Source organism: Glossina fuscipes, unplaced genomic scaffold (genome assembly GCF_014805625.2).
Source record: "Glossina fuscipes isolate IAEA_lab_2018 unplaced genomic scaffold, Yale_Gfus_2 1, whole genome shotgun sequence".
Taxonomy (NCBI): domain Eukaryota; kingdom Metazoa; phylum Arthropoda; class Insecta; order Diptera; family Glossinidae; genus Glossina; species Glossina fuscipes.
The window spans coordinates 49638644-49654741 of NW_023998415.1; the positions used below are offsets into that span (position 1 = coordinate 49638644).

Here is a 16098-nt window from a genome sequence, read left to right on the forward strand (position 1 = left end):
TGTTTTGAAATACTTAAATTTATAGCTAAATTAAACCTAGAAATGAACCACTTTTACATAAGACTTGTTGAGCAACATACACTAGTGAACCAATGTGTTTAATGTTAAATTTTCGAGAAGTGACATTGAGTGAGAAGCATATTTAAACTGAAAAAAAAAAAACAAAAAAAAAAAAAACCGCTCTCAACGCAGCTTTTTTCTTTTTTCATTCTCTTCACTCATGTTCGTCTTCTTTATAGAAGAGAGATTAAGAATCCAAAATTTATTTCAAAATTTCAATGGATATTTCATGAACCAATAGCAAACTTGAAAAAAGAAGAACAGTTTGCAACAACACTGCCAAGTACCACCAAAGTATTCCAAGTTATGAAACCAAACAAAAGCGTTTTAATAAATAAGCATAAGAAATTATTGCTAATATTATATATGCAAATATAATATAGAAAATGTTTAAAATTAAATATATTTACCAAATTCTCTTTCAATTTCTTCCTGTTTTAATATAAAACAGTTGGTTGCTTAAGATCAAGGATGTAATAGCTAATTGAATCTTTACAAAATGGAAACTAAGCACAGACGACTTTGTTTATAATATTGTTGCTTATGTCAGTTTTTCTTCTTTTACATAAAAAATTTCTCAAAACTAAAGTAATTAAAAAAAAAAAAAAAAAAAAACAAGCATATAATTAAAAAATTGAACATTTTGCTAATTTTCGACGATTTTTTCCTTTATATCTATCCTGGATAGGAAGCATGGCACTTTTGATTGTTGATAGAAGATATTTCCAAAATGAGGATCATTGATCGGTTGGATGATGGTGAGCAGCTTGAATTTTCGTAAGGGAAAGTTTATTGAAGAAGTTGCGAGATTCTGTTGTAAAATTTCTTGTAGATTATTGTTGTCCAAACATTTTATTGTATGTAATGTAGTCCCAAATGCAGGCAGGTTCATTGAGAAAGTTGATTGAAGATTTTTGTTGCATATACGTCATCATATGTGTATGTAATGAACTAATCCAGGAAAGTTGATTGATGATTAAAAGAAAGTTGATTGCAGATATTGGCCCTTTATGTGAACCATAATGGGAAGTTGATTGCTGACTTTGTTTTTGTAAGAGATTATTTTCTATATTCAATTAATTTTAAAACTAAATTACTTTTCATTTTTAATGGGTTTTTTTCCCTTGTATGAAGCCCAAGTTTTAGCAAAAGTGGTTCATAGTTTAAAAACATTAATAAATTGGGATTTGAGAATCCCAACTACATACTACAGAGAGTGTTACCGAAAATTCACACATATGTGGTTCTATTATACAAATAATTTAATTTAACTCATAAAGTTATTCAATGATAGACAAGTGTAATGATCATCAAGAAAGGTAAGAATTTTGTATATAAAAAAAAAAAAAAAAAAAGTAAAAGAAATAGTCAAGCTTACAAACATGATGCACCATCCGTAAGCGAGTGTACATAACACACGGCACACAAAAACTCACAACCACGGAAACAAAATTAACAGTTTATGCCTCACAGAAAAAAAAAAAAAAAAAAATAATAATGGAGAAAAAATAAAAAGGATTCGTTTTCAATGTTTATGCCGTCGGCCATGCTTCGATTTCCAATACGAATGATCGTGGATAAAAAATTTGAAATTAGTATTTCATCCGAAATAATTTCCTGTGACTGCGGAGTGTATACGTTTAACAGCCTCTCGAGCAGCGTGTCTAGTGCTTGAAAGGGTTTGATTCGGCGTATGGTAAGCGAAAGTGTTATTAGCTGTAGTGGTCACCACTATTGGTGTCGTCGTCATATGTATTGCTGGTGCTATGCTAACATTGGCAGTAGTTTTCGTAATATTAGCTTGGTTGTTGATTATTTGACGGCTGCGTTGTCGCGTTGTAGGCGGCGTCGTAATCTCATTGCGTTTTGGTCTTCCTCTACGCTTGGTAGTATTGGTTTCATTGAAGGTAGGCGTTTGCTGCTGTTGTACGATGTTGTTATTCAGGTTATGTTCAGGGTTTTCCAATTTTTGTAATTGCTGATGTTGCTGATGTTGCTGATGCTGGTGCTGATGGTGATGTTGGTGCTGGTGTTCCAGTAATTGCATCACTTCTATCTCGGTTTTCTGTTGCAGCTCGGCTGGTTTTCTCTTTCTCAATACATGCATTTTCTTTGCAGGCGGTTCAATTTCAATCGTTTGCTCAATCTGAGCCCGAGTTTCCATTTGTTGTAGCTTCATTATCGGTGGAGCATTTCTTTTCGTTGTCGCCCGCTTTTTTCTTTTCGATTGCAGATTATCGCGGCATACAACAAAGTTAACATATGTATTTTCATAAGCTGTCGGCGGTGTAGGTGTTGGCTGATAGCCTGAATTTACCACCAAATGCGCGAAATCCATGAGGTTACGTTGATCATTATGCAACTGCGTAGATGACATTACAGTTGGCGTCGTCGAAGTATAGGTATTCTGTGTATAATTTTGTTGCTGCGTGTAGCTCTGCTGTTGTGTGTAATTTTGCTGTTGCTGCTGCTGCTGCTGTTGTGTGTAATTCTGCTGCTGCTGCTGCTGCTGCTGCACGTAATTCTGCTGTTGCGGTTGTTGCGCATAATTTTGCTGTTGCTGTTGCTGCGTATAATTCTGCTGTTGCTGTGTATAGTTAGGCTGCTGCTGTTGCGTATAGTTTTGCTGTTGTTGCGTATAAGCCTGTTGTTGCTGCGTGTAATTCTGCTGTTGTTGTTGTTGTTGCTGTTGTTGTTTAATTTGAACATCAGTAGGATAGGCTTGTGATTGTTCAATAAATGAGGTAACTACTTCTAAAGCTCCAGAAGTAGTTGAAGTATTAGGCGGCGCTCGAAAACCGCTAGAATTATTGACGTTATTACGTTGCAAAGTGCTTGCGCTACTATTCGACATCATTGTTATACCACAATTGGTAACATTCAAATGTTGCGAACTATTGTTAATTGGACTATTTTCAATTTTGGCTTTTATTTGTGATAGATGTTGATCTACAAACTTTTGATTCTCCCTTACTTGAGCCACATATTGTTGCAAGAAGCTTAAATTATTGAAATCAGTTTTGCCTGATTGCTGCTGTTGAATTCCCATAGACGAAGGTGAGGCACAGATGTTACCTAATTGCTGTGTAGCAAGAGGAGCGGGAGGTGTTCGGGTTGTATATAGGCTAGTAGACATTTGCTGCGAAGCTTCGTTATAAACATTGGTCTGCTGGAGCGCTTGCGAGGCACCTGAACCCGATGCTTGTATTATATTATTAGCATTATGATTGCTTTTATTGTTGTTCGTTCGCTGACTCATGTCATTTTGCACTAAGTAAGGGTTTTGTAATACAACATTTCTGTTCAGTTTGCCAAAGTGTGTATTAAATATCGCACTCATTCCAGTGTTGGACAGACACGGTCGCTTGGCATAGTGTTCACCACTGCCATTATCATCTACTGACCGTTGCCGACGCAATTGAGCGGTGTTCGTATCATTTTCTGGCGCAGCGCTATCTGTAATAGAAATGAATATATTTTGGGAGTCAGCCGTACTTTGAGAAAAGTCATTCAATTGCACGCCACTGGTATTAACGATTACCTCATTTTGAGGACTTGTGGCGCAGGGTGGATTTATATAAATTTGTTCGCCGGTGAAATCCTCCCAAGTGCTTTGTTGTTCTTGACGGTTTTCAGTTAAGTCCGCTGTTACAACTCCTGAGGTATTTGAAAAATTCATGGAACCATATATGGTATCGTTGTTAGATGTTGACATAAAGACGGAATTATTATTGAGGACATTATTAACCATCATTGAGTTGGCCAAAGTACCTGGCCAAATTTTCACTGTATTATTCGGATCTATCAATCCGCTTGCAGAATCATGTGTTTTATTTTGTGAATTACCGCTTAATCTCGTCACATTTAAATTAGTATTTGGACGTGACGGTGAATTATCGGTAACGACAGTTACAAAATGTTGTGGACTTGGCATTCGCTCCATGTGCGGAGCTGGCAATAAATTATTACTGACGGTCTCGTTAACATTTCTTTGTTGACTTTTTATATATTCCAAATTATTATCTTGACATTCTTTCGAAGAATGCGCCAGCTTAAAATTTTCCCCAGTGTTGTGTGATGAATTTTGTATGACAGTCGAATGCGATTTGTGAATGAGATGGGTGAGTGCCAGATTAATTCGTTGCCTTACGTCACTGACCTGATATTGTTCCTGCAATATAGCCAGCACAAATGACAATTTTTGTAATTGTTTGGCCGTTGTTGGTGGCAAAGTTATCCATTCGTTGTCGTTATCATTAAATATTGAAATTGTGTCTTCGACTCCTTTCTTCCAATATAATGGCTTGCTGGTAGTTTTACCATTCGCATTCGCTATATTATAATGCTCCAATATAGCGGTACGTTCCATTTCATATATCTGACCTTCAGCAAAGCAACCGATCGCATTGGCTGAAGCAATGATTGCAGCCACATCTACTGAAGCCATAATTTTGTCGATGAAACGGCTTAAGTCCATCAGCTTCTCAACATTAGCTACACTCAACATTGGCGTGGCCGGATAAGATTCCGGTAGTTCAGATGCCCTCGATGTGTTCGGCTCATCTTTCTCGATTTCCTTAAGAGGTGCCACTACTTGTATACGAGGTGTTTGTTGTTGTGATTGCATTTGTTGCGTTTGTGGGGATGGTAAGACAATTTTTTTACCTTTTTTTGTTTCATCGAGCTCAACTACAATAGCTCCGTTCACCTCGATGGTTTTTAAATCATTGTATTCATTATCTGCTCCTATAACCACTTCAGCAGCCACATCCACTGGAATTGGTTCTAGCGGATATTGATCTTCTTGTTGTTGTCCCTCTTCTGTTAATTCAGATTGTGTTGGACGTTTCTTTAACGGCAACGAATAAGCCGAATTTGAATCAGCCGACAGCTTTTCTAATTCTAAAGTATCTTCTTCTTCCTCCTCATCCTCCTCTATCTTTGTTATTTTATCGAAAGCCGAATCATCTAAGGAAATTAAGCTATTTGTTCTTTTCGGAGAAGATAAAGTTTCCGCTTCCTGATTTTCTAAATTTGCTAAAGACTTACTTTCCGACTCATTAGAAGATAATTTTACGTTTCCTTCTTCCTTAGTATCTTCTTCTTCCTTGTTTATTTTAATTTCTTCAGCAGCATCGGGGCTTTTCTCGTTTTTATCTCGATTTGATATTTGAAAATACGTCTTTTTCGTATTATTAACGGCTCGTGTACGTATAGAGATAATCAAAGTGGGAAGTGTTGGATTCAAAGAAATTGTAGCTGATACGTCAGAATGATTATTATCTGTTTCCTCCTGTGTTCCACTCTTCTGTCTTTGCTGCCAATTAACTAAATCCACTGTCATATGTTTGTTGGTTGCTTCAGTTACTTGGGGTTTTAGAGAAGTCTCCAATTTATCAGAGCTGCCGTCTTTTAATTTAAGATCTGCGACAGCAATTGCTTCGGTAGTTAATGATAAAGATTTTACGCTATCTAATTTACCAAATTCGTCAGAAGTACTGTTCTCTTTTAATACTTTCACTTTTTCCACGCTCATCGGTTCATTGTGCTGTTCAGTTTCTTGTTGTATTTTATTTAAGCTGTTACCCACAATGTCTTCAGTTTTATTATTAAACTCTTCCAATAATTTATTCACTTCCTTTGGTTCATCGCTTTGAGGCGATTGCTGGTGGACATCGTTTGTGTTTTCATTCATAGAATCTAAATCTATGCGTACCATGGAGGACGGAGTACTGGAAGATTCAAATTCAAAATCTAATTCCCTTTTCACTGTCGGGTCCTTCGCGGTTATGTCAATATCCACATTCGCATTAACTGCCGGCTCATTGGGTAACCCTGCCAAAAATTCGGCACTAAAATTACTTGTTATGGGAGTAGAGGGCTGAGGATCTGTAATCGGTATGACTTGCTTTTCTGTTTGCTTTCCTATATCTTTTGCGTTTTCTTCATCTTTTACTTCTTCGCCTTTATGATTTTCATAGTTATTGTATGACGATTTTTCAACAGTCTGCTCACTTTCTTTTCTCTCTTTATTGGAGCTTTCTTCATTATTGGGCAACAACTTTCCTACAGATTCTTTACATTCATAATTATTTTCAGGAAGAACCAAATCCTTCGTTTCAACGTTGTTTAGGATTTTTGACCTCTCTCGGTTCTCTATTGCAAGCAAATTTGATTCTACAAACTCAACGTTCTTGTTATCAGTCAAAAATTCATCGTTCGCAGCAGCTCCTGTTGTGACAGAATTTGGTATCGCATCCTTACATATTTCAGCAGGTTTATCCTCACTTGGATTTGAATTTGATTCGACTTCCTTACAATTCCCCACGAACTCGTTCTCTTTGATTGTTGTTGAATTTAAATTATTTTCGGTATCTTTACAGTCACTTACAGATTCGTCTTCTGCGACTGCTAGTGAAATTGAATTTGGTTCCATATCTTTGGAATTTTCTGCTTCCTCCATGGCTACGGCTAAGCTATTCTCATTAATACCTGTACAAGTTTCTATAGGAGACTCATCGTCTGTCACTTCTGCTGCGCTCGTACTTAATTCTATATTTTTAGAAATTTCGGCAGTTTCACTCTCCAAGTCGACTATTGAACTCGAATTTGACTGCATATCCTTAGAATTTTCAGCGAGCCCGTTCATAATGACCATTGCTGAACCTGATTCCATTTCTTTATTGTTTTCTACAGGTCCATCTTCGGCCGGGCTTGAATTTAATTCCACATCTTTACAACTTTCGATCGGTGCAACTAACGTAACCATTGCTGGCGTTGAACTTATTTCGACATGCTTATCAATTTCTACAAACTCTTCCTCTGCACATATATTGCCGGCAACTTCTTTAATATCTTCCGTATCTACATTGTTGTTAGCGTCTTCTAAAATGTCATCCGATTCACTTTCGTCGTTCTCTGATGTTCTTGTTTCAACTTGATTATCTGGTATTTGCCCAAGGTTTTCTGCATATTCAGCAGTTTCAATTTCCATCTTGTCTTCTTCATCAGCTTTAAGCTCAAATGATTCATCAACTTTTACGTTTTCCGCATCCGAAGTAAGGAGATCATATACGCCGCCGCCTTCTTTTTTTTCAGGTTTTTCAAAGTCCTCCTCGTTCGATTTATTAACTTCTATTTCAGCAATATCTATTTTATTCTCTTCCATAATCTTAAAATCGTTCAAGGCAAGCACGTCCTCTTTATCGTCACTTTTCGTTATGAAATGACTTTCACTTGGATTATCGCTTCCATTTGTCTTCTCATCAATTTTTTTAACATCTTCCGCAGTCTCTTTATTGTCTCCTAAAAGGTCGCTAATGGCATTTTCTATGATTTCTTCTGATTTATCCAGATACTTTATATTTTTTTCTTTTATTTGATCACAATGAATTTCATTCGACTCCGTAATACTATCAATACAAGTGCATTGCGAAACATTCTCAGTGTCATTGTTATCATTTGCTTGCAATATGGAATCTGTTTTAATTGAATCTGATGGCTCTTCTTTGATTGAACCTTGCCTATCTTCTGCTTCAATATTCTGGCCTGCAACTTTTGTCGACTCTTCCATCCAAGTGGTTGCTAACTTATAGCTTCTTAATTTTCTCCGTACGGGTAAAGGTTTCTTGAAAATTATATCATCATTAACCTCAGGAGGCATCAATTTTTCTTTTTCAAGTTTCATTGTCTGTACGTCAGTCAAAAGGTCATCGTTTGTCTGTGGCTGGTGATTATCACCATTAGTTCGTTGATTTAATGTGAGTTTTTTTGTGTGTTCCGGTATTGTTTGTTTAGTAGCAACATTTGAATTGCATTCAGCTAAGTGCCCTTGATCTAAACTCTTACAATTGGTTAATGAAATATCATTAGATTTAATAGAACTTCTTAAAGTTTTCTTATTAAAAACTGACACAGATTTGTTGGATTTCGACTTAAGCACACGTTTTTTTTTCAGTATACTTTTGAAGTCTAGACAGATTAAAATTATTGGTTATAATTGATTGTTTGCTTGGTTAGTTTAGTAGAAGATATATATATTTATTTCGCTACCATTTGATGGCAAAAGCAAAACACAAAATATTAATTTAAAAAATAGATTATACATACCTTGTTGTGTTAGTTCTTTAATAGACTCGGTGGAAGTTGAAGAAGTTGATGCAGAGCTAGCCACTCTCGATGTTGAATTGGTATGCCTTTTGCGTTGTGAATTTAAGTAGTAGCTGGCCGAATCTGAAGCCGACAATTTCCCTAAATGTATAGATGATTTAACAGGAGTCTTTAAGCCAACATGGGTGGCCGCTGGCCCTATATGCTTTTCATTAAATTTAACGCGTTTCTTCTGTTCTGACTTTTTGCTTGAACTTGACCGTGGTTTCTAGAACGAAAAATGAATTTCTTTTATTTTTATTCAACAGGGTGAACTTTTTGCGTACCTTCGAGTCAGCAGAGTATTTTAATTCTTTGTGTTTATAGCGCAATCGAGGTGCTTCTTGAGAAAACACGACGCGATTTGATCCCATTTCGTTAGAATAGGTAGGACAAGGATATGGAACACGGGCGGTAGCCTGTCGATTTCCAGTGTCCGCATCTAAAGGTTTTTGAGGTGATAACGGAGAGTAATCGAATGTACTGCGATCATCGTTTTCATCTTGTACATCCGTACCGGCATCGTCTGCCTGGGAGCCGTTAGGCGATGAGACAATATGTAAACTTTCACGGCGGCAAGAGAACGTGTTCACAATTCGAGGACCTTCTGCTATCTGCGATGTCCTTGAGTCGCGTGCACCCGTACTGCCAGTAACCAAAGCTGTGCTTGCGGCCATCGACGATTTATTATTGGATTTCTTCGTGGCATAAGTACGCACATTATCGCATGGTAGACGTGGGCGTATTGTGGTAGACTCATGATCGTCTTCATTAGTTGTTGTAGCATTGTCACAGTCTCTGCTAACGTAATCTAAAGAAAAAAAGTTCTCTTCATCCGAAGCAACGGCCGGAGGTATTTCATTTGTTATATTTGCAGTATTTGTTATATTTGTTATATTTGTTGTATTTGTTATATTTGTTGTGTTTGTTATATTTGTTGTATTTGTTTTATGGGTTGTATTGATTGTATTTTCTGCATTTGCTATATTTGCTGTGTTTGCTAAATTTGCGGTATTTGGCGGATTATCCTCTAAATCCAATTCCGGGTCACTGTCAAGATCGATAATATCTTCATCGGCAACTGAAGTTTCATTTCTCAAAGCAGGCAAATAATGTCGCACAGGCTGACATTGTTTGGCAAGTTTTTGAAAATCTTTAAGCCAAAGCTCTTCATTGGAAATTTCTATGGAGTCGTTATCCATAGCCACTACGTTCTCATTGTCATCGTCGTCAGCTGTTAAATCAACGGTATCTGAATATTGATTACGTTCCAATTTTATACGTTGCGATTGTTCCCAAGGTTTGATTGATATGCAAGAGAAAATCTCAGAAAAATCAATGCCACGGGAGGTTTCTTCCAGGAGATTGTCGTCCTCGTCGTATAGTTCCTGAATAACGGAAAATGGGAAAATAACACTGATTTAATAAAAAAAAAGAAATCAAACAATATATTTGAAATTATTAAGACCATTCAGCTTAAGGCTGTTATCATACTTTTTTCGATAACTTAAACATATTTAAAAATTTACAAAGCGATTAACTGCTCATTCAAAATGCAAATTAAAAACACGTCGAAGTACTACTTAAAAAAATCATACCTTTTACTAAAACATCACAGATATTAACAATTAAATTTTGCTCAAACTATAACTTACCACAACGTCGCTAATGGCCGCCATACTATTGTCTCTGATTGAGGCCTGAAATGTGCAAATATAATTAAATTTTTACGAAGGCAGAAAGCGGATTTCGTGGACTTACATTTCTTAGATCTTGAAAGAACTTCATATTATATAATATGGTGCGAGTAGCAGTGCTATTAGATGAGTATCTAGCCAAGTTGTAAGCATATGAAGCATTATTGCGCAATGTATCTGCCGGCCGCATAAATCTTTCAGCGAACTCAATGATACGCATTTGAGATTCCAAATTCGCATCCAAACGCATCCATTGATAAAACAATATGATATATTGCATATATAATTTATCCGGCATTTCTTCTTGTATAACGATAGCGGAACGTGGTATAAATTCTCTGTAATACGACAAAGTCTCAAAAAAACAAAAAACAAATTGTTAATTTTAAAACTAGTTACTCAAAAACGGTTGTCATAATATCACGTTCACCATACATATTTGGTATACGGACCAAGGCACATAACCGATTAATTAAAGTTTGTTTCTAAAGAAAAGAAAATTTTGAATGAACATTAAAAACTATTTTTCTTTTTTGTTTTTTTGTTTTTATTAAAACTAACCTCATCGGATTTTTTTAAATATTGACGCAGTAAGTAAACAATACGATTGGCTACCATTAAAATATCCACTTTCGTTTCCTTACAAACTCGCAACTCAACGGCAATATATATAGCAAGTAATTCACATAAACGTTGCATATACTCAGGAGTCTAAAATTAATTATATTAATTAGCTCATAATTTATATTAGCTGTAGAATTTAATTAGGTATCGAATTTAATAGAATTATATGTAAATTATGCGATTTTCATCTAATTTGTCAGTCAAATTTTTAATTTTTTTCTTTTTAAATACATGTACATGAAACTAAGAAGGATACACCGCACGTTTTCAGCTCCCTCATGTATCAAACATATGAAGCGTTTCGCAACACGTGCAAAAAAATTTACTTATATTTCGAAGGAGTGAGAAATTGATATTTCGCTTCGTAAAGCCAAAGCCGGGAAAAAAAAATTCTATACAAATTCGTAAAATATTAAAGAGAATGTATAAATGCGTGCGCGAAACGATATGGTGGGAAATGTCTTACAAAACGCCGTTGCCTTATATTTTTTGAAATTGGTTTTTTATTTTAGCTTTATTTTATATATTGATAATCGTGTGATTTTGTTTTATTGGTATATTAGTCGTCGAAAACCCATACCAATCACTTTTCTAAATACCGAATTACGGATGAAGTCACTTATTATTATATTGTGTTTCGGAAAAAAAATTATCCGTCTATTCCGATCGTTTCATCCAAACGAACACTTCCCTCAACATTCTTGACACTTTTTTTTTTGCAAGATATGGACAATTAATATATACGAATAGGGATTAAATTCTCCTTAACGTATGTATGATTGCGGACGTACAGTCCAAGAAAAGTATGCAATCCGCGAAAAATCTATATTTACGCAAATCATTTTCATTTGGTCGTATACACTGATATTTAGAAATTGAGTACTTTTATTATTTGAGTCGATATATAAATTTTTCAATTTTATGCTTTTTTTTTTTCTTAAACTTACATCGGAAAAGTCTGCGCATACACTGTGAAATAAATTCATCATGTGCAGCATGTTCCTGGTTAATTTACGACATTTGTTTACTGATTCTAAATCCTGTTTAAAAGCTTCATTACAAAAACTAGGAGATAGAATTAAATAAATATAAAAATAAAATTATGATAATTAATTTTTTACAGAAAATTAATAACGGAAAGAAACATACACTTTATATTGGTTAATGGCTTTCATCATTTGTGTTTGATAGAGGCCATCGCCAATGCCAGTAACAGCTAAACGTATTTTGTGACAAATGTCCTCCACAAAGCCATAAAGTTTGTCGCCATTTTCTTCGCCAGTTCGACTTGCCAAAGGGCTAACACCACTATTTTGTTTGTGAGCGTTGACTTGTAAGATTTGCATATTATTTGATATGGTGCGTAAGTCATTGTTTGTAGAAATCGCTGCAGGTGAGAGTTGTGACCGCGGCTGTTGTAATTTTTGTTCTTGTGGACCTGCCACATTGTGTTCTGGTTTCTGCGTGCTATCATGTCCCTTAGTACTGTTGTTGTCAGTGATATATTCATTGCTCGTAATCGTTGATGTTGATATTGTTTTAAGTGCTGTTGATGCAGTTGAACTTACTGGAGAATTGGTTTTACTATACTGTTCGCTAGTAGACCCCATAAAGGACATACTCCATAGGGTATTAAAGGGTTTTGTTTTGTTCTCAGACATTATTCTGCAAATATACAAATGTGATTGTCATTGTTATGCATTTATTCAGGCAAAAACATATGAGCATTGCTATTGTCATATGTAACTCCGTTTTTTTTAAGAGTGATGGATTTAAATTTATTGTTACTTTATTTAATTTTTTTTTTTTTCTTACGTAAACGTACTTAAAAAAGAACATGTTGGCGAAAATAATAAAGCAAAAGTGAGACATAAAAACGAAATTACGGAATTTTTGTAAATAAAAAAATAAATCGTCAACGTATCGCAAAGCACTGATTTATACGACTTTATAAATATGTATGTGGTTAAAAATGTGTGACGATGGATGAGTACTAGAGATGTATGCAAAGATATTTTTTCTTAAATATCCTTTAAAATAGCACCTAAAAATAGAAGTTTCCTAAAGAGTGCTTTCGGGACAACTGGCATACAAATTTTTGTTTTTAATTTTGATAATCTATAACCGTCGACATATTCTCGCGTCATAAATCTAAAAGTATAAATAGTATTTTTTTGTCAATAGGCAACAGATGCACGAACGGGTGTAGCCGCACCTTTTAACTTAACCTAACGAAGATGACACGGAAAGAACTGAGAAATAAGTTTTGCTAGTAGAAAATTTCTGCGTTCGTACTTGTGATTTTAACTAAGGAGACGGTAGACAGGCAAATAGAAAGCTAAGTCGACACCTATTCTGAGCATAATAAACATATCGCGAAATTCGCATACCCGCTCTAATATGTATAAATAGCTGTTTAAAAGTTTTATTAAAGTCAGTCTTACAGAAAAGATAAGCTACATATAGATAAGAATATTTAAAAAAGAACGAATATACCGCAAACGTGTGCGATCACATATTCGATAATGCGCACATAAACAAACAAAATATACTCTCTATTATCTATTCATTGCTTGCTGCTGCTACCATTCTCTAATCATTTGATTAGAATTATTTGTAAATATTTATTAATTCAACCCATTTAATTATAATCAAGTCAGCTTCAAGAAAAGGAGCTGCGAACCATATCATAAGTACATAATTGAAGTAACAAGCCACATTTACCCTGCGGTAGGTGTTGCAATACATTATACATAATCCGACTATGGACAAATTTTACATATATCCCTGCAGAACATAAATTTACAAAGAAAGCAAAAATTTGTCACGGACAAACAATGCAATATTTAACGTATGGACTTGAGAAAAAGGCATACAATGCAACTCTCTATCTTAGATTAAAATTGCATGATCTGCGAAGCTGATATACAGATGTGGATGAGTGGATCCGAACTTGAAACTGACCAAGGATCGATTTAAATATTGTATTTCGTGGGATATCCTCATAAGTGTATTACACACGCTATGACGCAATTCTTACGATATGGGTGTAAGTAAAAGGTGATGAACAGTGTGACAGCCAACACAACACACTTTGTTGTCCATAACTTGTACACGCCCCAACAGTGTTAACTCGCTTGTATTACTATATTATTAATGTAAGAGTATTGACGTTGTGTGTGTGTGTGTGTGTGTGTGTGTGGGGGGGGGGGCATGTATGTGCCTACGTATGCCTGAATAGTGGACCTCCATGGGGATAAAACCATTCCAGAACCGCTCTCGCATTATCTCCTTTTCTGCTTACTATGCAACCCTACATCACCCAATTGCATTCGAATACGATTAGAGATTCGAATGTGGTCCTCGTGCGGCTTTTTCTTGGAAAATACTGTGCAAACAGCTCACGCATTTCCCCCTTCCTTCTGTATTCCTCACCACGGGTTACTTGTTGTAATTTCGATCTGGAAAGCATAGTTATCGAAGATGCATAAATCTTTTATGCTCTGACCAAAGTCATAAACGTTGCTCGCTCGTGTGTTGAAGCCGCATATATAACTGGATAATTCATACGTTGTGCGGGATATCCCGCGCGCGCACGCGTCTGCATGTGTGTGCGTATAGGTTTGTTTGTTTATGTGTGCGGATAGATGTATGTGTGCATGCGTGTGGATGTGTTTGTGGGCATGAAAAGCAAAAGAACAATAACAACAGCAACGACAATAACAAATCGTGCTTCATTGGCATACTGAATATTTGTTAGATTCTTCTATTTGTGGAACAATGTGCAAATAAGTCGATTTATAAAAAATGTAATAAACACAGCTTAGAGATCCATACGTCGAAAAAGTTGTTAAGTTATGGATCTGCATAACTCACTCCACGGAATAAGTATTTGTTGACGCAGCGTCAACGGACTTGGTTGTTTCGATGTGGTGCAATATGTAGCAAAATAAATTGTACTGTTTCAAGGATTGTACTTTTTGGTTCATAATCATATCCCACACGATTTATCGCGCGCAACAACTACCAAAAAGACGCATAATTAGGACGAAGGGCGACTTACCTGTTTCGTTTACATTTAGATGCATCAAAATATTTAATATTAATGATAGCAAATATTTTCAAATATGCTCTGCAAAAGTCCTCAATATTCAATTAAAGAAACGTAGTTATTAAAACATGTAATATAAAAAATAACTTCTATATAGGACAGAATAAGTAGGCGAAAAACTAAAGTAAACATGTTGTCATTGACTTTACTGAGAAATTGAGCTAAAAATAAAAATGTAAAAAACTTTAGTATTGTTTCGGAAATCTAATTAAAATTATTGGTGTGCAATCCTTAAAATTATTGTTAACTTTACAACGGCTTTGAAATTTTTTCCATTATTTTTCTAATTTTCGGAGAATTTCTGCTTTTTTAAATCTTGTGTGTGTCCACGTAGGTATGTATTGCATATTCACCTAAAACTTTTGACCTTAGTCACATTTATACATTTTGTTTTTCTCGATTTCCCGTTTATAGGGAAAAAAAAAACAAAAAGAAAAGCTATAAATAAAAGTTTATGTAAAATTTTCTAATATAAAATATTCTTTAAAGAGCGCCTCGGCAAAAATTGTTATGATTTTATAAAAAAAAATTCATCATAATCAAGACATCGTATATATATGTATATATATATATGTATATATGTAAATATGTAACATATTTAAGTTTAACTTCCACCTACTTCCCGTAAAAATGTGTTGTTTACTGGTAATACATATACCATCGGACAATGTGTGTGTATGCGCAAATTTAGTCTACAGAAAATTTTTTTTTTAAGAAAAAAAATTCAGGGATAGAAAGTTGTGAAAAAAAGAAAAATACATACACATACACTTACCTATTGCATATAGAATATATTTGTAGCTTTAATATTATTCAGAAAATGAAAAAACACTTCAAATACATTATTATTTACACAATTTCTTCAATATAAAATGTTCGTAACGCTTAGCATAGTAATATATGTTCCTCCGCTTGACTGTATTTTTTCGCCAACTTTTTTTAGTTCATGCCTTCTCTTTGTTCAATAGATAAAGTAATACCGAAAAATTAAATATGGCGTCAACAGCAAGCATAAAATTTTCCACATTTTTTCAGTTCGATTTTTTATGTTTAAAACCATTGGTATTCGCGAAACTTTTATGGAAAAATGCAACACAAACATTTAAATAAACATTTTTTAAATGTTTTTAAAAATAATTAAGAGTTTTTACTAAAATATTTTAAATTTTAGTTACACTTTGTAATGCATACACTTTTTCACCGTTTGACATTTTTTTGACTCCCTTTCTCTTTTCTTCCGTCTAGCAGTAATGCCAATTAGGTATTTTTTCGCTATTAGGAATGATTATGTCTAGTATTATGAAAATTTTTCCAAAATTAGCCTTATTAAACTTGGCATATAGGTCATTTTAAGAAATTAATGTATAATTTATTGTTGTTTTAATTAAATAAATGAAAAATTGTTCTTAATTAATAAATGTAATTTTCCATTTCCTTAAAATTTCTAAGGTGGCAACG

At 34.7% G+C, this 16098-nt stretch overlaps 1 protein-coding gene across 2 annotated transcripts; it reads right to left on the bottom strand.

The window, feature by feature from the left end:
• Positions 1 to 663: 663 nt before the first annotated feature.
• Positions 664 to 15757, bottom strand: LOC119632692. 2 transcript variants are annotated; one of them, XM_038025722.1, is made up of 10 exons: positions 15416 to 15757; positions 11679 to 12194; positions 11477 to 11594; positions 10467 to 10616; positions 10305 to 10390; positions 9970 to 10243; positions 9864 to 9908; positions 8496 to 9596; positions 8170 to 8437; positions 664 to 8031 (listed from the first exon to the last, which is right to left on the bottom strand). In XM_038025722.1, the coding sequence occupies exons 2-10, from the start codon at positions 12188 to 12190 to the stop codon at positions 1661 to 1663; spliced, it is 8925 nt and encodes a 2974-aa protein (XP_037881650.1). In that variant the 5' UTR covers positions 12191 to 12194; positions 15416 to 15757; the 3' UTR covers positions 664 to 1660. The 2 variants fall into 2 exon arrangements, with proteins under 2 accessions (XP_037881650.1, XP_037881651.1); XM_038025723.1 differs by lacking the exon at positions 15416 to 15757 and having other exon boundaries at positions 11679 to 13388.
• Positions 15758 to 16098: the final 341 nt, after the last annotated feature.

Excerpts from the sequence above, each read along its gene's own strand:
- LOC119632692 (XM_038025722.1), bottom strand. The coding sequence starts at position 12,190 with ATGTCTGAGAACAAAACAAAACCCTTTAATACCCTATGGAGTATGTCC. Across the intron at positions 10,617-11,476 it reads TATGCGCAGACTTTTCCGAT|ACTCCTGAGTATATGCAACG; the intron begins GTAAGTTTAAGA and ends AATTAATTTTAG. Across the intron at positions 10,244-10,304 it reads ATTATGACAACCGTTTTTGA|AGAATTTATACCACGTTCCG; the intron begins GTAACTAGTTTT and ends GTCGTATTACAG.